The sequence below is a fragment of the Embiotoca jacksoni genome, unplaced genomic scaffold (genome assembly GCF_022577435.1).
Source record: "Embiotoca jacksoni isolate LCO1_2020_lvr unplaced genomic scaffold, fEmbJac1.0.p SCAF_78, whole genome shotgun sequence".
NCBI classification, from domain to species: domain Eukaryota; kingdom Metazoa; phylum Chordata; class Actinopteri; family Embiotocidae; genus Embiotoca; species Embiotoca jacksoni.
Genome location: NW_027185434.1, coordinates 505,001 through 527,524, shown reverse-complemented (window position 1 = coordinate 527,524; position 22,524 = coordinate 505,001). Strand labels below are relative to the sequence as shown.

General features: G+C 44.3%; 1 protein-coding gene across 1 annotated transcript in view; it reads left to right on the top strand.

Moving 5' to 3' along the window:
• Positions 1–22,524, top strand: part of adam19a (ADAM metallopeptidase domain 19a) — a 100,021-nt gene that overhangs the window by 70,263 nt on the left and 7,234 nt on the right. Inside the window, exons 8-17 of the mRNA XM_069177879.1 lie at positions 1,482–1,553; positions 2,058–2,224; positions 3,062–3,146; positions 4,152–4,294; positions 4,769–4,946; positions 6,430–6,519; positions 7,627–7,822; positions 11,848–11,956; positions 15,804–16,008; positions 17,339–17,416. Coding sequence (XP_069033980.1) covers positions 1,482–1,553; positions 2,058–2,224; positions 3,062–3,146; positions 4,152–4,294; positions 4,769–4,946; positions 6,430–6,519; positions 7,627–7,822; positions 11,848–11,956; positions 15,804–16,008; positions 17,339–17,416 — 1,323 coding nt within the window. The remainder of the gene's footprint in view (positions 1–1,481; positions 1,554–2,057; positions 2,225–3,061; positions 3,147–4,151; positions 4,295–4,768; positions 4,947–6,429; positions 6,520–7,626; positions 7,823–11,847; positions 11,957–15,803; positions 16,009–17,338; positions 17,417–22,524) is intronic.

Sequence of the window (22,524 nt, the reverse complement as noted above, 5' to 3'; positions counted from 1 at the left end):
AGAATAGAATATATAATAGAAAAGCAATAAGATAAAATAGCAGTAAAAAATATAAATATAAAATATAAAATGCACAGTATATACAGTATATATACAGTACATTAAATATCTATATATATTATACACAACAAACCAATAAACACAGTCAACATATATATATATATATATACATACAGAACAGTGTATATATATATATATATATATATATATATATAATATACATATAATATACAAGCAACCAAGAAACACAGTCAACAGTGTTATTGTACTGTGATGGATTTTGCCAGAGGTGAGTTATTGTAAAGTCTTATGGCAGTGGGCAGGAATGATCTCCTGTATCTGGAATGATCTCCTGTATCAGGAATGATCTCCTGTATCTGGAATGATCTCCTGTATCAGGAATGATCTCCTGTATCAGGAATGATCTCCTGTATCTGGAATGATCTCCTGTATCTGGAATGATCTCCTGTATCAGGAATGATCTCCTGTATCAGTAATGATCTCCTGTATCTGGAATGATCTCCTGTATCTGGAATGATCTCCCGTATCTGGAATGATCTCTTGTATCTGGAATGATCTCTTGTATCTGGAATGATCTCCTGTATCAGGAATGATCTCCTGTATCTGGAATGATCTCCCGTATCTGGAATGATCTCCCGTATCTGGAATGATCTCTTGTATCTGGAATGATCTCCTGTATCAGGAATGATCTCCTGTATCTGGAATGATCTCCTGTATCTGGAATGATCTCCTGTATCAGGAATGATCTCCAGTATCTGCCCTTGTGACAGCGGAGCTGGAGGAACCTTTTAGAGAAAGTAAATAATAAAGCTAATGGAGCTAATAAAGCTAATGGAGCTAATAAAGATATTAAAGATAATGGAGCTAATAAAGCTAATAAAGCTAATGGAGCTAGTGAAGCTAATAAAGCTAATGGAGCTAATAAAGCTAATGGAGCTAATAAAGCTAATGGAGCTAATAAAGATAATAAAGATAATGGAGCTAATAAAGATAATAAAGATAGTGGAGCTAATAAAGCTAATGGAGCTAATAAAGATAATAAAGCTAATAGAGCTAATGGAGCTAGTGAAGCTAATGGAGCTAGTGAAGCTAATAAAGCTAATGGAGCTAATAAAGCTAATAGAGCTAATGGAGCTAGTGAAGCTAATAAAGCTAATGGAGCTAATGGAGCTCTTTCATACAGACATCCTCGTCATGTGGAGACCAGCCAGAAGGATTTGTCTGCTTTGAGGGAGCAGATTTACAATGCAAAGGCTGGAACGGCTTTTAAATAGACAGTAGAGATGTTATATCTTCATAAAGGTCCATTAATGCCATGGTAATGGAACATGCTGCAGTCGCTGCTATGATGACGGAGCAGTTGGCTTCTGCTTTTGTTTTTAATGGCTCATTAGTTTCTGTATCTAGACCTGAAGGTATTTATCCTGACCTCCGAACGTCCTCCTGTCTTCGTCCTACAGTTCAAACGGCAGAACAAAGACTACGACAGGACCAAGACTCGCATCATGGAGATCGCCAACTACGTGGATAAGGTGAGTCTGATGGGTTCACCTGCATCCAACACGCTCAGACAAACTGTCACTCACTCGTCACTCATCCTCCTGTCATCCATCACTCATCTGCTGTGTTCCAGAAACATAAACAAAGATGAACACCGATATCTGATCATCAGGATTTAATCAATATCGAAGGAAATGTCTGAGCAGACTGTGTTCTGTGTGTGTGTGTGTGTGTGTGTGTGTGTGTGTGTGCGTGTGTGGTTGTGTGTGTGCTACGTGTGTGTGTGCGCTCCGTGTGTGTGTGTGTGTGTGTGTGTGTGTGGTTGGTTGTGTGTGTGTGTGTGTGTGTGTGTGTGTGTGTGTGGTTGGTTGTGTGTGTGGTTGGTTGTGTGTGTGTGTGTGTGTGTGTGTGTGTGTGTGGTTGGTTGTGTGTGTGTGTGTGTGTGTGTGTGTGTGTGTGTGTGTGTGTGTGTGTGTGTGTGTGTGTGTGTGGTTGGTTGTGTGTGTGTGTGTGTGTGTGTGTGTGTGTGTGTGTAGTTCTACAGGGCTCTGAACATCCGCGTCCCTCTGATTGGTCTGGAGGTTTGGACCGACAGAGATCAGTGCATCATCACCGAGGAGCCTAACGCCACCTTGTGGTCGTTTCTACAGTGGAGGCAGAAACTGAAGTCACGCAAGAAGCACGACAACGCTCAGCTGCTCACGTACGTAACAAGACGAAGAATAAGTGTTGTTGTGTTGGAGGTTGGACGCTGAGTTGTGGGACACGTTGAACGGAGGATCGTCCCGTCTCTGAAAGTTTCAGCTGGAGGTGTAAAAACTGTAAAAACAGCTGAACTTGTGGAGTCGGTGTCGAGTGATCCGGAGCCGTCGTGCTGCCGGATATAAAAACTAAAGCTGATCTTCCTCAGACAGCGTGATGATGTTTTTCTCAGGAGGTGGTGGAGACCAACAACAGAGCAAAAAGGCAAAAGGACTTTTATTCAACTCCCACTGCCGTCTCTCCGTATTCATCTGATGACGTGTCGGTGTTTTGTTCATATTAATCGTACGACGTTCAGCAGAACGTCCGTCTGGAGCTCTGAAGGTGTCTGAACTCAAGAACTCACCTTCCTCACACATCCAGCTCAGCAGGAACCAATCAGAGGACTCACAACCTGCAGCCTCTCAGCAGGAGGTTCCTGCTCCCCATGATCAGCTGATTAACTCACAGCCTCACACACACACACACACACACACACACACACACACACAGCCATGAACAGTAAACTGTCGGCCCCTGATGCTCTGCGTTCTGTAATTAGTTGTTCTGATACCACCGGCCCGGTTCTGTTTTTGGAGACGAGCTGATGACAGGTGGGCGGAGCTTCTCCTCCACATCTGCCAGTCGTCTCATGTCTGCTGTTCCATCTGCAATCAGTGTGCATCCACTGTGGAGCCGCTGGAGTCAACGGAGGACATTAAGGTCAAGTGATTTTTACTGTGTGTGTGTCTGTGTGTGTGTGTGTGTGTGTGTGTGTGTGTGTGTGTGTGTGTGTTAGTGGTGTGATTTTCAAGGGGACAACGATTGGGATGGCTCCACTGGAGGGGATGTGCAGCCTAGAGAACTCTGGAGGCATCAATGTGGTACGTGGAGCACATTTCTCCTCCCGTCTTCCTCTCCTCTTCTTCTCCTCTTCCTCCCCCCTTCCTCTCTTCTTCCTCTCTTATGTTTTCTTTTCCTGTTTCCTGTGATTTTCACAGTACGTCAGAATAACTTCTGACTCTTCGTGGAGAAAAGACACTTTACATGCTTCAGATCAGCAGAATCTGGAAAAGGAAGAAGTTTCTATTGAAAAGACTTTGTGCAGCGTATTTCCCGACCTGTTGTAGAGGTTGGCGTGGAGAAGGTGTGGTACCTGCAGCCCGTCGGTCCTGGTGGATCCTCTGCAGCAGCTTGTTCCACTTTCACTGGTGGTCACAGAGATCGATAGCTTCTCCGAGCTTGATTAGCTGCTAGCAGAATCCAGACTCGCGCAGCTGTTCCCTCAGAGGTTCAGATCCTCAGTAAACCGCCTGTGACGGGTTTCACTGCACAACATCAGCTCACATCAGACGACAGCTTTTATTCTGCAGAGCTGAGAGTGAAGGAGAGTTCAGGATCAGAGGAGTCCACGGCGTCGCTGCTTCTTCTTCAGGGGTTCTCACTCCTCCATGTTTGAAGTCAAATCAGACTTAAAGGTTTCACGCAGCTGAGAGGACTTCGACCAGTGATTCATTATTTTTATGCTGTAATATTGTTGGAATAAGACCGTTATGTCATAAAGCAGGTGTTCTAGTAGAAAGCTGAAAGTCCAGTATTTTTTTAAACAGGTGGAGAAAACTGAAAATTGCTGTTTATACTTCACGAGAGGGAAATCCTGCAAACCTGCAACAGATATGTTTTGAATAAAGATCTGATTCCTATTTTAAATGATATAAAAGCCTGTTGAAAGTTTCTTTAAAGTAAAGTCGTTCCTCCAAACGACATCTCGTGTCTGGTTGAAGCGAGTCTCTCACGTTTGCAGCGACACACTCGTACCTGTCAGTTTGTATCTTGTCAGATTTCTCTGCATCTCATTAACGACAGCTTCCTCCGATCCGCTCCCTCAGGACCACTCCGATCTGTCCATCGGCGCCGCCGCCACCATGGCCCACGAGATCGGCCACAACTTCGGCATGAGCCACGACCACGACGGCTGCTGCGTGGAGGCCACGGCCGAGCAGGGAGGCTGCGTGATGGCTGCTGCCACCGGGTGAGCCGCCGGCGTCGCGCTGCAGCTCGGAGACGCCGAGCAGCTCGACGCATAAATAACAAATCCATCAGCTTCAAGGGGAAATAGGTTCCATATTAATGCAGCTGCCTGAAGAACTCCTCCTGTCACCTGACAGTTTAGATTTCAAATATTAAAAAAACACCAACTTCTCTCCTAAAATGATAAACTTCATACATGTTTAAATCAACAGTTTTTATTGATTGTTGTATTTCACACATTATTCTTTACAGAATGACAAAGAAACAGAATGAAGTCCTTGTAGTGAGTCTTTGTATGTTGCAGCAAAGCAAGAAAAGAACAATCTCCAAATATTTTGTTATAAATCAACATATTATTTTCTTGATTCATTTGTTTTTTTCTACAAAATATCACAAAATTGTAAAAACTGACTAAAATAGTTGCGGTTTCTGTTGTAGACTAATAAATGAACGAACGGTCAAATGTCCCTTCCAGGCACCCGTTCCCTCGAGTCTTCAGTCGCTGCAGTAAACGCGACCTGGACAGCTACTTCCAGAAGGGGGGGGGCATGTGTCTGTACAACATGCCCAACATGAAGGACCTGGTGGGGGGCAAGAAGTGCGGCAACGGCTTCGTGGAGGACGGAGAGGAGTGTGACTGCGGAGAACCTGATGTGAGCACGTTCGTATTTATTTGAACACATGAAAGACGCCTTTCAAATGCAAATGAACTCCACTGACACATTATTTCTCAAGAACGTGTTTTTTTCTGCACTTCACAGTGTTTGATTCTCATTTGTTTTCATGTGGTCGGCTGGATTCAGCCTGCAGACGCCATCATACAACATAAAACCTCAACTCTGTCATCTGAGTTTCACATCGTCCTAAACTGAAGAGAAAATCTGCCTCTTGACCAAATCATCTTCCTCCTGTAGTTGTGGAGCTTTCAGTTGTGTCACAGTCGTCTTCAGCAGATTTAGCTGCCATGTTGTCGTCATGGTGACTGAAGGTTGAGTCCTTTATGACCAACAGTCGAGCTGCTCTCTGTTGCTTCATTCACAATACTGCACATTTTTTATTTCTTGTACTTCTAATATTTGTATTCTATTTAATGATTTCTATTTTTATTCTTTGAAATTTCTTTCAGGTTTTGTGAATATTTACATTACATTTTTTTGGTTTATGTTATTGGGGACCAGCAAAGTAAGAAAATCATGAAACGGTGCATATGATGATAAAATGATCTCTTAATCTCTTCGATATGTAAAGGCGTCTGAATCTGGTGGACTCAACATAAATGATTTAAACAGTTTTTCAACAGGAACGTAAACGTCTGAATCAACAGACAGACCTGTGATAGTGAAGTTATATAAAAGAGGAGAGAAGTAACAGTTCCAGTATGAAGTGGAATATTAGAATACGAAGTGTGATCTATGTGCAGTATTATTTCCATGAACATCAGCTGATTGGACTCCTCCCGTTTCCACCTTCATGTGCTCTGAAAGATGAAAGATCGCTGGAAGTTTCCTCAGATTGGGATGAAGTGTTTCCACTCAATGAAGCCAGAGGTTAAATAAAGCGTCTTTTGGTTGCAGCATCAGAGCAAATTGAAACAGAGGAAACAAATTGGTGTGTGACAGCAGCGGCGGCTGTTTGTTAGGACGGCGCTGACAGCCGGCTGACAGGACACCACCTCTTAGCATCACTAATGAGACGAGCTGCCTAACGAGCTCACCTTCACAAACACGTGGCGGCTGGAAACTGAACGCAGTCCTTGAAGTTCCACTCCGCTCAACATTTTACAGCCCTGAACATTTGACTTTCTGTTCGTATCGAACATGTAAACAGACGATGTGTTGAACGAGACTCTTTCTACACATGAACGTCACAAACAACTTATCTCTTTCTGTTTACCCATAATCCCCTCTTTCTTCTCTCCTGCTCCTGTAATTGGCTTTTTTTCCTTTTTGCGTTAGTCGACTCCCACATTTGTTCTGAGCGTAACCGCCGTCCCGTTCAGGGCGCCATGGCGACGGGAGAGGCAGCAGAGAGGTCACATCTTCCATCTCTGAACATCTGGAGATGTCGTCACGTGTCTGCAGCTGTCCTGTCTGATGGGTGTGTGTGTGTGTGTGTGTGTCATGTGACCGTTTACAGGAATGCACCAATGACTGCTGCAATGCCAATAATTGCACCTTGAAAGAGGAGGCTGAGTGCGCCCATGGAGTGTGCTGTGAGGGCTGTAAGGTAAGACACACACACACACACACACACACACACACACACACACACACACACTGTAACACACACCTGTAAAGATGCTTTCACCTGACAGAGGACACTAAAGAGTGAAGACAGCAGGAAGTTAAACACAGAAGTTATTTCTTCTGTCTCGACAGCATTTATCAATATCAAAATCATTTATCAAAATCATTTATCGATAATATCATAGTTATTACAAAGATGTTGCACTTCTCAGGTTGTATTTCTTATCTTTCACACTTTCCACCATATTTTTCATCTTTTAATCCACTGATATATTTTTCTAACAGTCTTTTGTAATTGAGATGTTTTGGATATAAACAACAGCTGACATGATTCTGTGATGATTGGACATTCTGTTGAGCCTTATCTAACTTGTTGTTTTGACCACCTGCTCAGCACCAAACAGGAAATACTTTACGTAATAACTTTATAAGACCATATTCAAAAATGTATTTAGGGTAGCTTTAATGAAATTATACCAGAGATCCTTTATTTCTAAAATCCACAACTACAAATGAATGTTAATGTTGTTGGATGTAAGATGAGAATGTAAAAGTAAAAGTTTGAGTCTGTTCTAGTCCCATTAAAATCTGATGTGCAGCTTTAAATTGGTTTAAGTTCAGTAAAATATTTTATTGAGATACCTATAATTGTAAAGTTTAATACTGTAGACGTTTAAAAAATTGAAGTCATATTTTTCTCTGCAGCTGAAATGAATCTGAGTTTGTAGAAGTGAAACGACCTCTGACCTCACTCAGTTTAATAAAACAGCTGTTTTATTCCTCAGTCTGAATGTAATCTAATGTTCATATAGAGCTTCTTATGCTGAATGTAGAAATGATCAGTTTGACCACCTTCTGCTCTCCATAACGATATAATAGACATGGTGGTGTCACAGGCTTTTAATGGTGCCGTTATAATTCATAAATGTTGGGAATATTCTGCAGTTAAATTCACCATCTGATCAAATAATAAACGATTTAAACCGACTTCACTTATAAAAAGCTAGAAATCCTCATTTGACCTCTACGGAGGAGTTTAGTTCGTGGAGCTGCTCTCCTCCCTCACCACGTGTTTCCTGTGTGGCAGCTGAAGCGGGCCGGTACCATGTGCCGGGGCCCGGCGGGGACCTGCGACCTGCCGGAGTACTGCACCGGGGCCTCGCCCTACTGCCCCCCCAACGTCTACCTGCTGGACGGGTCGTCCTGCCAGCACCAGCTGGCCTACTGCTACAACGGCATGTGTCTCACCCACGAGCAGCAGTGTCTGCAGCTCTGGGGATACGGTGAGGAACCTCCTGCTGCACACGCTACACGCTACACGCTACACGCACTACACGCTACACACTACACACTACACACTACACACTACACACTACACACTACACGCACTACACACTACACGCTACACACTACACACTACACACACTACACGCTACACACTACACACTACACACTACACACACTACACGCTACACACTACACACTACACACTACACGCTACACACTACACACTACACACTACACACTACACGCACTACACGCTACACACTACACACTACACACTACACGCTACACACTACACACTACACACACTACACGCTACACACTACACACTACACACTACACACACTACACGCTACACACTACACACTACACACTACACACTACACGCACTACACGCTACACACTACACACTACACACACTACACGCTACACACTACACACACTACACGCTACACACTACACACTACACACTACACGCACTACACACTACACACTACACACACTACACACTACACGCTACACGCACTACACGCTACACACTACACACTACACGCTACACACTACACACTACACACACTACACGCTACACACTACACGCTACACACTACACACTACACACACTACACGCTACACACTACACACTACACACTACACACACTACACACTACACACTACACACACTACACACTACACGCACTACACGCTACACACTACACACGACACACTACACGCACTACACACTACACACTACACACACTACACGCTACACACTACACACTACACGCTACACGCACTACACGCTACACACTACACACTACACACACTACACGCACTACACGCTACACACTACACGCTACACGCTACACGCACTACACGCTACACACTACACACTACACACACTACACAATACACACACCACCCACTACACACACTACACGCTACACACACTACACACACTACACACGCTACACACACTACACACACTACACACACTACACGCTACACACGCTACACACACTACACACACTGCACGCTACACACACTACACACTACACACACTACACACACTACACGCACTACACGCTACACACTACACACTACACGCTACACGCACTACACGCTACACACTACACACTACACACACTACACACGACACACACACGCTACACACTACACTTTACCTCCTGTCAGTCATACAGATGTTGTGTTAAATCTGGGTTTGAAGCTCAGAGCTGAGAGATTCACCAGAAGAGCTTTTAAATGTCAGAGCTTCTAGTTTAGGATTTAAATCATCGGAAACTCGTGTTTGAAATTAATTTCTAACATCAGTTAGAGTTCATTAATATGATAAATAATAAAAGCTGAGACTCGTATGTCAAAACAAACAGGCATCACAGTTGTTGTTCTGTTTCCCTCTCAGATGTGACAGCAGATAAAAGACACATTCAGACTTTTAATGTGATTCATCATATTTTACTCAAGCATTGTTTGAAAAGTAAAAAAAATATATTTTTTTAAATATAATCATCAGTAAGATAAACACAACAATCACTTCCACTTCTCGTTTACAGTGTTTATGAGCAGCTGACGAAACTAATCATCCTCCATCATTTTTTATTCCATCATTTAATACAAATCTTTTCTTTTGATTTTTGATTCAACCAAACGTTTTGAATGATAAAACAAAACAAAAATAATGGGACCTTTAACCTGATATGGATGATGGATGGATGGATGATGGATGGATGGATGATGGATGAATGGATGGATGGATGGATGATGGATGGATGAATGGATGGATGGATGGATGGATGGATGAATGGATGGATGATGGATGGATGAATGGATGGTTGGATGGATGGATGGATGATGGATGGATGGATGGATGGATGGATGGATGGATGATGGATGGATGATGGATGGATGGATGGATGGATGGATGGATGGATGATGGATGGATGAATGGATGGATGGATGAATGGATGATGGATGGATGGATGAATGGATGGATGGATGGATGGATGGATGATGGATGGATGAATGGATGGATGATGGATGGATGGATGAATGGATGGTTGGATGGATGGATGATGGATGGTGAATATAAAATATTTCACATCCGTTCACAGGAAACAGAGCAGCCAGATGAGTCATGTCTCAGTCAGACTACAGATCACAACAGAGTGCTGACGTCACAATTCTTCCAGAAACAAAAACAAAACAGCCTTTTATGAGAAGAACACTGAGTCATGCTTCAGTCTGCAGGAAGGACAACACAGAAAAGTGCATTTTGTAGATGAAAGATTGCTTTAAATACTTATTTATTTACGATGGTGTTAATGCTGTAAAACTCAGATTGTGGTCTGAACTCCATTTTGACTGCGTGTGTTGTGTTCTGTCTTCAGAACAGATGAATGTCGGATGTGTTAAATCTCACGTAAAAGAAAAACTGACCAAAAGGAAACGCTGAGTTTGGGGTTTCATGTCTTGATGCACTGATGCAGCTCTTGTTGTCGCCACTCATGTATTTTGGTCATGAAAGGAAACACCGACCTTTTGGGTGGAATTCAAACTCTGGAGGAGATTCCATGTTGGAGGATCTGTAGAGTCAATCTGGTTCAATTACGCTTGAGGGTTTCCTTTAACGTCATGATTGGTAGTTTAATATTACGGTTATTCAACAAGTTACCATCTAAATAAAATATATCATCTAAATGTGTTCATATTGTGGAGCAATTCACTCTCTAAATATACAACTTTTTGTTAGTGCGATCTCCATTTCCATGGCAACACATGGACTATGACTAGGAACTAGAAAACAATCAGTCGCGTCAGTACACTCTTGTAATTTATGTAATGTTTACTACTCCAGGAAGTAGTCCGACCCTTAGCAACCACCCAGCAACGGAGAGGATTTCTAGTTCCAACTGAATAAATACAGAACATAGAAACACTAAACTGATCAGCTCGCTCAGTCTGGTTGGAACAAAGATATCTGATGAACAAAGATATCTGATGAACAAAGATATCTGATGAACAAAGATCTGATGAACAAAGATATCGGAAGAACAAAGATATCTGAAGAACAAAGATATCTGAAGAACAAAGATATCTGAGGAACAAAGATATCTGATAAACAAAGATATCTGATGAACAAAGATATCCATGTTCTCATGTGTTTTTAACATTTTAGCTCCGTGTCATGTGTTCAAACCAAACCGGTCCAGCTAGCCTCCTCTAGGACTGTAAGTGCGTGACTATCCGTGGTGTTACGGTACGGGTGCTCAGAGCGACCAAAAAGGACCAAAAGAGACCCGACTTCACCAAATGGGTCATTTAATAGAACTATAACAAGTAGAAACTACATTATATTACATATTATATGAAATTATATTCTAATTCTATTTTCCCATTGAGGAGGTGGAGTGATGTTTCTAGTGATGAGCAGGATGTGATGTCATGATGATTTGTTCCAAGTGTTCATATGATCAATCAGATCTCGGGGGCGGAGCTACTGGTTGTTTAAAATCCTGACACTTCCATGTAAAGGTTTATCACAGTGAACCCTGACAGACATTAAAACGTCTCCACTGTGACGGCAGCAGAGACCTTTGAACAACGATGGATGAAATGGAGCATTATAAGAGGTTCTCACGCTCAGCTGACTTCAGAAGGGACCAAAGATTACAGGGAGAGTCGAGCATGTTGTTGTTTACTTGTTGATGTTATTGTGTTAACGGGTTCCAGTTGTTTTATACACGCTTGTAAAACATAATGAAGAGTTAAAAAAGCTCTTGTTTGAAGTCCACAGTGAGTGAAGCCCTTCTGACTGTTGAACTGGATGAAATTAATATCCATCTTTTTACCTGATTCTGGCTTTGACACAGAACAAGGACATTTCCCAGAATGCCTGGCTGCTCTTAAAATGTAATATTGCATATGTGAAGCAGGAGCTCCACAGTGTGTGTGTGGTGAGCGCTGTGATCATGTGGCTGAAACATGTTGATGTCTTCTGTCCTTGCAGGAGCTCGACCGGCCCACGACGCCTGCTTCGAGGACGTCAACGCTGCTGGCAACGCTTTCGGGAACTGTGGGAAAGATGAACATGGCAACTACATGAAGTGTGAGAAAAGGTGTGAGAAACACATGGACACATCATAACACGTTAAAAACATGCTTTAGGGGGATAAAAGGATTATAAGGACTCAGGAAAACAGATACACTAATTATATAGGTTAGGTTAGGTTAGGTAGTTACTTTATTAATCCCCGAGGGGAATTTTTTTTTGCTACAGCAGCATACAGAAGCAATAAGATAATAATAGAAATAATAGAAAAGCAATAAAATAGCAGTAAAATTATAAAATATAAAATATAAAATGCACAGTATATACAGTGTATACAGTACAGTATATATCTATATATATTATATACAAACAACCAAAAAACACAGTCAACAGTATTATTTTGCCAGAGGTGAGTTATTGTATAGTATTGCGGTCGGCAGGAATGATCTCCTGTATCTGGAATGATCTCCTGTATCAGGAATGATCTCCTGTATCAGGAATGATCTCCTGTATCAGAAATGATCTCCTGTATCAGGAATGATCTCCTGTATCAGTAATGATCTCCTGTATCTGGAATGATCTCCTGTATCAGGAATGATCTCCTGTATCTGGAATGATCTCCTGTATCAGGAATGATCTCCTGTATCAGAAATGATCTCCTGTATCAGGAATGATCTCCTGTATCAGGAATGATCTCCTGTATCAGAAATGATCTCCTGTATCAGGAATGATCTCCTGTATCAGGAATGATCTCCTGTATCTGGAATGATCTCCTATATCAGGAATGATCTCCTGTATCTGGAATGATCTCCTGTATCTGGAATGATCTCCTGTATCAGGAATGATCTCCTGTATCTGGAATGATCTCCTGTATCAGGAATGATCTCCTGTATCAGGAATGATCTCCTGTATCAGGAATGATCTCCTGTATCTGTCCTTGTGACAGCAGCTGGAGGAGTCTTTAGGAGAAAGTCCTCCTCTGTCCCTGCAGCAGGTGGAGAGGGTGGTCAGGATTATCCAATATGGACAATAGTTTGTTCAGCGTCCTCCTCTCCACCACCTTTTCCAGACTGTCCAGTTTGTAGCCGATGATGGAGCCGGCCTTCTTAACCAGTTTGTTAAGTCTGTTGGTGTCACCGGCTCCAATGCTGCTCCCCCAGCAGACCACAGCGAAGTACAGTTCACTGGCCACAACAGATGGTAGAACATCTCCAACATCTCGCTGCACACATTGAAGGATCGAAGTTTCCTCAAGAAAAAGAGTCGACTCATCCCCTTCTTGTAGACAGCGTTGATGTTGGTCTTCCAGTTCAGTCTGTTGTCATGGAGACACCAGGTACTTGTACTCCTCCACCATGTCCACCTCCTCTCCCAGAACTCTCAGCGGTTGTGGAGCCGTCGTCTTCCTCCTGAAGTCGACCACCATCTCTCTGGTCTTGGCCACGTTCAGGAGCAGGTGATTTCTACCAGCCCACTCCACAAAGTCCTCCACTACTGCCCTGTACTCGTCCTCCCGTCCATCCCTTATACACCGTCCACTGACTCCTCCTCCCGTCCATCCCTTATACACCGTCCACTGACTCCTCCTCCCGTCCACCCCTTATACACCGACCACTGACTCCTCCTCCCGTCCATCCCTTATACACCGTCCACTGACTCCTCCTCCCGTCCACCCCTTATACACCGACCACTGACTCCTCCTCCCGTCCATCCCTTATACACCGTCCACTGACTCCTCCTCCCGTCCATCCCTTATACACCGACCACTGACTCCTCCTCCCGTCCATCCCTTATACACCGTCCACTGACTCCTCCTCCCGTCCATCCCTTGTACACCGACCACTGACTCCTCCTCCCGTCCATCCCTTGTACACCGACCACTGACTCCTCCTCCCGTCCATCCCTTATACACCGACCACTGACTCCTCCTCCCGTCCATCCCTTGTACACCGACCACTGACTCCTCCTCCCGTCCATCCCTTGTACACCGACCACTGACTCCTCCTCCCGTCCATCCCTTGTACACCGACCACTGACTCCTCCTCCCGTCCATCCCTTGTACACCGACCACTGACTCCTCCTCCCGTCCATCCCTTGTACACCGTCCACTGACTCCTCCTCCCGTCCATCCCTTATACACCGTCCACTGACTCCTCCTCCCGTCCATCCCTTGTACACCGTCCACTGACTCCTCCTCCCGTCCATCCCTTATACACCGACCACTGACTCCTACTCCCGTCCATCCCTTATACACCGTCCACTGACTCCTCCTCCCGTCCATCCCTTATACACCGACCACTGACTCCTCCTCCCGTCCATACCGTCCACTGACTCCTCCTCCCGTCCATCCCTTATACACCGTCCACTGACTCCTCCTCCCGTCCATCCCTTATACACCGTCCACTGACTCCTCCTCCCGTCCATCCCTTATACACCGTCCACTGACTCCTCCTCCCGTCCATCCCTTATACACCGTCCACTGACTCCTCCTCCCGTCCATCCCTTGTACACCGTCCACTGACTCCTCCTCCCGTCCATCCCTTATACACCGTCCACTGACTCCTCCTCCCGTCCATCCCTTATACACCGTCCACTGACTCCTCCTCCCGTCCATCCCTTATACACCGTCCACTGACTCCTCCTCCCGTCCATCCCTTATACACCGACCACTGACTCCTCCTCCCGTCCATACCGTCCACTGACTCCTCCTCCCGTCCATCCCTTATACACCGTCCACTGACTCCTCCTCCCGTCCATCCCTTGTACACCGTCCACTGACTCCTCCTCCCGTCCATCCCTTATACACCGTCCACTGACTCCTCCTCCCGTCCATCCCTTATACACCGTCCACTGACTCCTCCTCCCGTCCATCCCTTATACACCGACCACTGACTCCTCCTCCCGTCCATACCGTCCACTGACTCCTCCTCCCGTCCATCCCTTATACACCGTCCACTGACTCCTCCTCCCGTCCATCCCTTATACACCGTCCACTGACTCCTCCTCCCGTCCATCCCTTATACATCGTCCACTGCAGAGTCATCAGAGAACTTCTGCAGATGTCTTGACTCTGAGTTGTTCTGGAAGTCAGTGGTGTAGAAGGTGAACAGAAAGGAGACAGAACAGTTCCCTGAGGAGCTCCAGTACCACTGACCACCGTATCAGACAGCACACTGCCCAGACGGACAAACTGTGGTCTGCCTGTCAGGTAGTCAGTGATTCAGGAGACGGTGGACGTGTCCACCCCCCCACCACCCGCAGCTTCTCACTCAGCAGCAGTGGTTGGATGGTGTTAAATGCACTGGAGAAATCAAAGAAAGTGATTCTCACAGATTCACCGGTTCCATCCAGGTGAGACTGAGCTCGTTGCAGCAGGTAGATGATGGCGTCGTCCACTCCCACATGAGGCTGGTATGCAAATTGTAGAGGGTCCAGAGAAGATTTCACCAGCGGCCTGAGGTGGGCCAAGACCAGCCTCTCCAGCACCTTCATCACATGAGATGTGAGGGCAACCGGTCGGTAGTCGTTGAGGCCAGATGGAGTCGTCTTCTTCGGTATATCTTTTAAAGATCTTTGCAACTGAGTCGACGTGTCTTTTGCCGTATTTCTTGTTTGGAGTTTTTTGCTCCGACAAAAATACAAAATATTACCGTGATGAAAAATATATGGAGGAACAGGAAGAGAATACAGGAAATGAGTGAGAACTCCTGTCATGACAGAAAACAATGAGGACTGTTAATTTTACAGTTAATATGCAATAAATAAATAATATAAATCCACTATAAATACTATAATCCCATTTATTTCTATACACATTTTTTTATTCCGAATAATGTTTGAAGCCTTTTTCCACCGAGCTGTTAAAGGAACCAACACATTCCTCCATGACTCTGTGTTCCTGTGTCTCGGTCCAGTGACGCCAAGTGCGGTAAGATCCAGTGTCACAGCGCTGCCAAGAAGCCCAAAGGCACCAACGCCGTGTCCATCGACACCACCATCAGGACGGGCGGCATCGAGGTGAAGTGCCGCGGCACCTACGTCTACAGCACCCAGGACGGCCAGGGCGACCTGCCGGACCCGGGCCTCGTCATGACTGGCACCAAGTGTGGAGAGGGCAAGGTGGGTTCCCCTCGGGCCGAGCCGGTCCACCAGAAGTTATGCATTTTATTAATGCGGTCGTTATAATATGTGAATGTGGACCATTTTCGTGAAGTCGTCACAGCGTGAGCAGGTGTTCAGATCAACACCAACACTCGGCTCCACTGGGACGGTCCGACTGCAGCATGAAGCCCGTCTGGTGTTTTCTGGGACCCACAGAGGAAGTCACAAAGCATTTAAAGCAGCGATCTTTGGCCAAACAGACACAGGCCAGAGCTTTGTTTCAGCACCTGTCTTCAGGATCTCTGCTTCAGTTTGCTGGTTTATCTTGTTACTCCGGTTCTGTTGCTGAACACTGACTCGTGTTCTGCAGCTGAGGCTACAGTTCAATCCGGGTTTGTTAAGCTGAGAGTCAAACAGATCTTTAATCAAATGTTTTGTCTCTCCTTGTCCTGCTTTATTAACATTCAGGCTTCTCATTGTTTGGCTGAGTGACTAAAAACACAAATCAGTAGCTGCAGGAAGTCAGGTGACTCCTTCACCTTGAACCGACTCAAAGAGGTTCTTCTCCCGACTCTCTGATGCAGAATGGAACACAAACGTCCAAGTAAACCCACCTACAGGCAAAAACACAGAGCAATCATACAAAATATGAGGTGAATTATGCATGCGCAATACATATGAATGAAAAGGCACAGAGTGGTATGAGGACGCTCTTCCATTCCACCCGCAGATTCTATTTCTCTGTGTCTATATTGCTTTCCATCCACTTGAATTCCATTCCAGCTCTTGTACAGGGCGTGCCCAAAGGACTCAATAGTGCCGCATGAGTAATGTATTATAAACAGGAGGCAGAGAATATTGTCTGCTATCCAGAATGGTGAATTTTGAGTCATCATATTGAGCGGGTCTTTTTTCTCAGCAGTAAATGCACAAAGCTGCTGCTTCTAATCACACAGTCACACATTCAGCAACGCTAAATTGATTCCTCAGCTAACAATAGTGAAAGCAGAGCAGCAGATACAGTAGTGATGCCGACACTAATATTAAAGCTACAGCTCAGTGATGAACTCTGACGGATTGGACTGTAGTTTACTAAATTGTTAAAGTGTTGAAGAACAAACCTTTTGGTAAAAGCAGGTCAGTGAACGTCATTACAAACTGTAAAAAAACGGAAAAACTGAAACAAAGTGATTTAAAAGCAGATTCTGGTGCTGCTTGCCGAGTCTCCTCAGGCAGCCGGTTGTTCCGAAGCTCAAGGGCACTGGCAGGAGGCCCATCAGCGTCTGTGTGTCCACATGCAGCGTAATCTTCACCACCGTATGTGAGCTTTCTGCTTGTGTTGCCACAGGTGTGCAGAGACCGCAGATGCCAAAATGCTCCTTTTACCGAACTGGAGACCTGCATCGCACGCTGTCACGGCAACGGGGTATGCACACACACACACACACACACACACACACACACACACACACACGGGCGCACACACACACACACACACGGGCACACACACACACGGGCACGCACACGGGCACACACACACACACACACACACACACACACACACACACGGGCACACGGGCACACACACACACACACACACACACACACACACACACACACACGGGCACACACACACACACACACGGGCACACACACGGGCACACACACACACACACACACACACACACACACACACACACACAGTCATGCAACAGACTCCACTCACTTAGCTGCCGAGCACAGCTCCCTCATCTTATTGTCACACGGCGTCCTTGGGCTGAAGTTCTGCAGCGATGTCACCAAGTCTGTCATAAAAAGGCTGGAAAATAGACGGCTGGAACACAACAGCAAGTGAAGTGATGAACTATTTATTGGGGCGGTACAAGCAAGCCTGAGGCAGAGAAGGAGAATCATACATAGTTTGTGAGTCGGTGACTGGGCCTGAGACACCCGTCACTTTAAGACAAGATGGGGAGGATTTATGGGGAGTTTGACCTCTGGAGATGTTGTCTGAGATGGAAACACAGCGTATGGAAGTGAAGCTGAACCGATGAATGACCAACTGAAGGAGCCTTCAAAAGATCCTTAAATGCTTCCAGCTCAGGTTTGTTTCTACTTGTTCACACCTTTTGTTTTCTGCTGCGTGTACGACAGACGGATGTGTTTCATCCCAGCATCAGGTATTAACCAGCAACTGTGCATTTAAACGAAATCAACTGCAGCTGCGCTCATTTTCATCATTAGAGCTCGGAAATAGCCTCCAAATTAAAGCTATGAAATATAATCTCCTCTGACAGTAAATTGGTGTGAACCTATTAAATCTGCAGGTGATTCAAACAAATACAGAAAATGTCAGAGTGTGTGAGCTGAATGGAGCCTGAGTCCAATAGACTGAATTTGAATAAATAAACAGATTGTTTATGAGGTACATGTGACAGGAGAAGCACAAACACACATATACGCAGTATAAATATGTTTATAATAAACTCTGTACTTTAACAAATTTTTCACCGTGCTGAAGTTTCTTTTTGTGCGATTTTTTAAAATTTATTTAATAACACATTTTGTGGGAAGGGTTATCATAGAAGCCTGTTTGTAGGTCCGCTGGGCTCAGATACGTTTACAGCAGTGTAATAATATATATCAGTTGCCGTTTATGTTCCGCTATTACAGCTTCAGACCGAAGCTGTCAACATGCTGACGGCTGATATTTCTGTCTGCAGTCTATTATTTGTGAAGCCAAAGAAAATGTGCTCTGTGATATTGTTTGTGCTCTTTTAGGAAGTGACAGTTAGAGTTTCTTCAGTCTCAAATGGAAGGTGTTGGATTCCAGGTTCAGGTTGTGTTACACATTTGTCACAAAATGCAAATGTTATGTTCATAGTTTGGGTAAAATGATTTTTGACCTGTTGATCAGAGTCCATGTAAAATAGCGTTTAAGTGGACTTCTGGGCCAAAAGGTTTTAGAATCTGTCAGAAAGGCTCCTTCAGCTGCTGCAGCTCTGAGCAGACAGTATTTTATGAGGTGTGGTGTCAACAGATAACGGCCACAGCGTTCACAACTGACTGATGCTGACATTTGCAAGCGAGTGTTGAGTCGCTGAAAGGGCGACATCTGAGAAGCTAATTTGCTATGAAGCCTGCAAACTGATGTTGACAGAGCTAACTCCCCGGTGGAGAACAGGTTTGCTCACTCGTTCAGACAAAGTGCCGACGTTTACTGTGAATGCTTCTGGAATCAGAAGGAGACATGAGCTGCAAAGGTTTAAAGTACACGACTCCCTTTGTGTTAGCTTTGACTTTTTACTGGCAAAAGACTAAAGCAGATTTGTAAAACTGGGTTATATAAATAAAATGACTTCATCTGACACAGGAAATGTAAATTACACATCAGACTGGTTTCCTTTAAAGTGGACTTTAATTAAAAGTTGTGTGCATTGGAGGGTTGGGTCTCTAAAACCAGAACCATACGAACAAAGGTGGAAGGAAATGTGTTCTAACCTCAGACTGTAAAAGAGTTCGTTGCTTCAGGTCTGTAAAATGGTTCTGATCCAGAAGTGTCTTCAGCTGCAATACCAGCGAGTGCCACTAGAGGTCGGCTCCAAAAAGCCTCCGGCTCCATAGACTCCCATTCAACTTCTCTCATCAAATCCAAAGTGAATAAAATGTGTCCATCAGTTATCTCGGTGTTGTTAGCTAAAGTCACTCCTTCTTATTAGTTTTCTGGAGGTCCATCTGAAAATAATCCCTCATTCATTAGAAAAGAAGATTCAAGAAGACCTGTTTTTGGGGGCGTGTCTGATTGATTGACAGGCCTGTGGTGCAGTCAGGTTACAGCTATCGGTGGGCGGGACGTAGTATCATCAGGTTTCCAATCAGATCGGTCAGATCCACATCTGGCTCCTCCCCCAGCTCGTCCAAATATGGTCACTTCCTGCTCCAAACTGCTCCGAACTAGCAAAGATGGTGACGGACAGAATCTGAACTGGAGGATTCATAACGTTCACAAACCAACGATGACATCGCTGATGGATGATGACATCACTGCTGGTTGATGACATCACTGATGGTTGATGACATCACTGATGGTTGATGGTTGGTTGTAACATAGATCCATAACCTCAGCATGTGTTAATATCTAAAACAAATGGTCAAAGACCGTTTTAAATCCTCCAAACGTGAGTTCAGCATCACGTATATAGTCTGCACCAATTATTTATAATCAGCAGAAAAAACTCCCCACATGCTGATATACCTGTAATACACCTGTTTCCAGGACAGGCATCCTGACATCACCTCCGACGCTGCGATGTGTGCATGAAGTGTGTTTTCACCACCGTAACAGTTTTTACTGAAGGCCACGTTCCTCCCGTCGGACTCTAACCCGTGGTGGCGAGGCCTACTCAGGGTTTCCAGCTGCTCCTCACTGAGTTTTGACCCTCAGCATTTGAAGTCAACTCGGCCTCAGCAGAAATTTCACACCTCAGAAGTCTCTGAAGACTCGAGTCTGTTTCCCCGCCGACTGTACGAGGGATTCGGGCTCACCGCTCGCCCAGCGTTGTTATTTGATTAGGATTTGAAATATTTTGAGCGAGAAGAAAAGCAGCACATCTCCTAACTTTAATCCCTTTCTGTCCTCCCTGTGTTGCTTCATGCTGTTCGTCCCTCTGACTGCAGATGGATAAATGAAGAGGCTTTGAGTCCAGATTATTCTAAATAGACGGCTTGGCCTTTATCCCAGATTAAAGACTCCTCTTGTCCGATGATACTTTTATTTTTTTTATCATTTGATTTGTATTGATCCTCAGACTTTTGGAGCTTGATGGATGTTCATGCAAATAAACAGGAATAATGAGCGAGTCGAGCACCACTTTCCTCAGAGCACGGCTGCTTTATGTCTTTAAAAAAAAAACATCCACGAGATTTTTAATGAAGAAGCGTAAAACATGTTGGAGGTCCTGGAGACTCAAGTATATGTGATGTGATCCACTTTTTGTTATTGTTTTATTTCAAAGAATATTTCCTCAAAAAAACAACATCAGAAATGTTCACAAAGAAATCCTCTGAAATCTGAAACAACGGAACGAATAACTCGGCAGCCTTCGTGTCAGCGGAGCGCCGAGGGAGTAAACAGCTGTTAATCACTGATCGCATAATTACACTTGTGTTCTCCTTCATTTAAGGGAGCTGCATTTGATGTCTGTCAGGAGATGTCTGGAGATATTAATCACGTTTAAATGCCGATCTTCAGATAAAAGCTTTTTCTTTTTTTTCTACAAGTTTAAAACAAGTCCATTAAAACATGGGGGGGGTTTAAAAACTTTGTGTTTCACTTCAGAAAACCAAGGCCATCACCAGCGTTACCAAGGTTGTCCTTTGTGTTTGAGGAATCCTGTTTTGCCCACACTTTTTTGGGATGGCAGATGAGTCAGCAGTATTCATGAGCCTCTGACGCTGTTGCCATGGAAACGAGTAGAAACAGTGAATTTAAAACCCTTCGTGTTAATGTTGGAGAACAAAATACGTTGCCGTATAGTTGCTGAATTTAAAAGAGAGTTAATTTACGCTGGGGATCGTGTTTGTCGGACTTCTCAACGTAGTAATTATTTGGTTTCATGGACCAATAGCAGAACAGAACAGAACTTTTAAACTCAACACCAAAACTTTCTGACTGAAATGCACCTTGGGAGTTTATGTTGAGCTCTAATGTGCACAGCCTTGTATCTTTGACGTTTTATCAAAGAACTGGATGTTTCCTAACTGATTTCTATATGACTGATGATTTAACCGGGAGAGAAGTGTTGAGGCTTGTGTAACATTTTTATGGGCAAGATGAATGTGAACCATCAGAAATCACTTTGACTCATTTCTACAAATTGCTTAGCTGTAAAAAATAAACCCACCTCTATTATATAAACCATGTTTTTATGTGACTTTTTAATGCGGGTCTGGTGGAACCGCTGCTGCACATTTGCAACGCCTGCAGGGACCGAGTGTTATTATCAGTCTGAAGGGAAGCAGACAAGTCCATGAAGACTCATCGTCCTCCAGGGAGTGATGTGTGTCAGGGTTACCCAAAGACAACCCGACTTCACCTCTCATCTGAAAGACTTCTTCAGGACATATGACTCATCGTTATGCATGTGTGCATATATGTGTTAGTGTTGTTGTATTTATTCAATATAATTAATAATTATGTTAATAATATGGGAACTTCAATGTTTAATATGTTCTGAATTCACCCAGAAACATTGAAGTCATCTCTCTTTCTGCTCCAGGTGGTTCTTCATTGTTCATATTTATTAATCTCTCATCAGGACTGGGACCTGATCCAGAAATCAGCTGTTCCTCTCATCCTCTGTGCTCAGTGTGTTTTATGTGTGTGCGGTTCACAGCAGCTTCATTAGAGCTCTGAGCCGCTGGAACCAATCACAACGTCTGGATTGTAATAATAGTCGCCTCAGGTTTGGTGTGTTTCAATCACGTTCTCTTTAACACAATCATATTTAATACAATTACCCAGAACCACCTGCC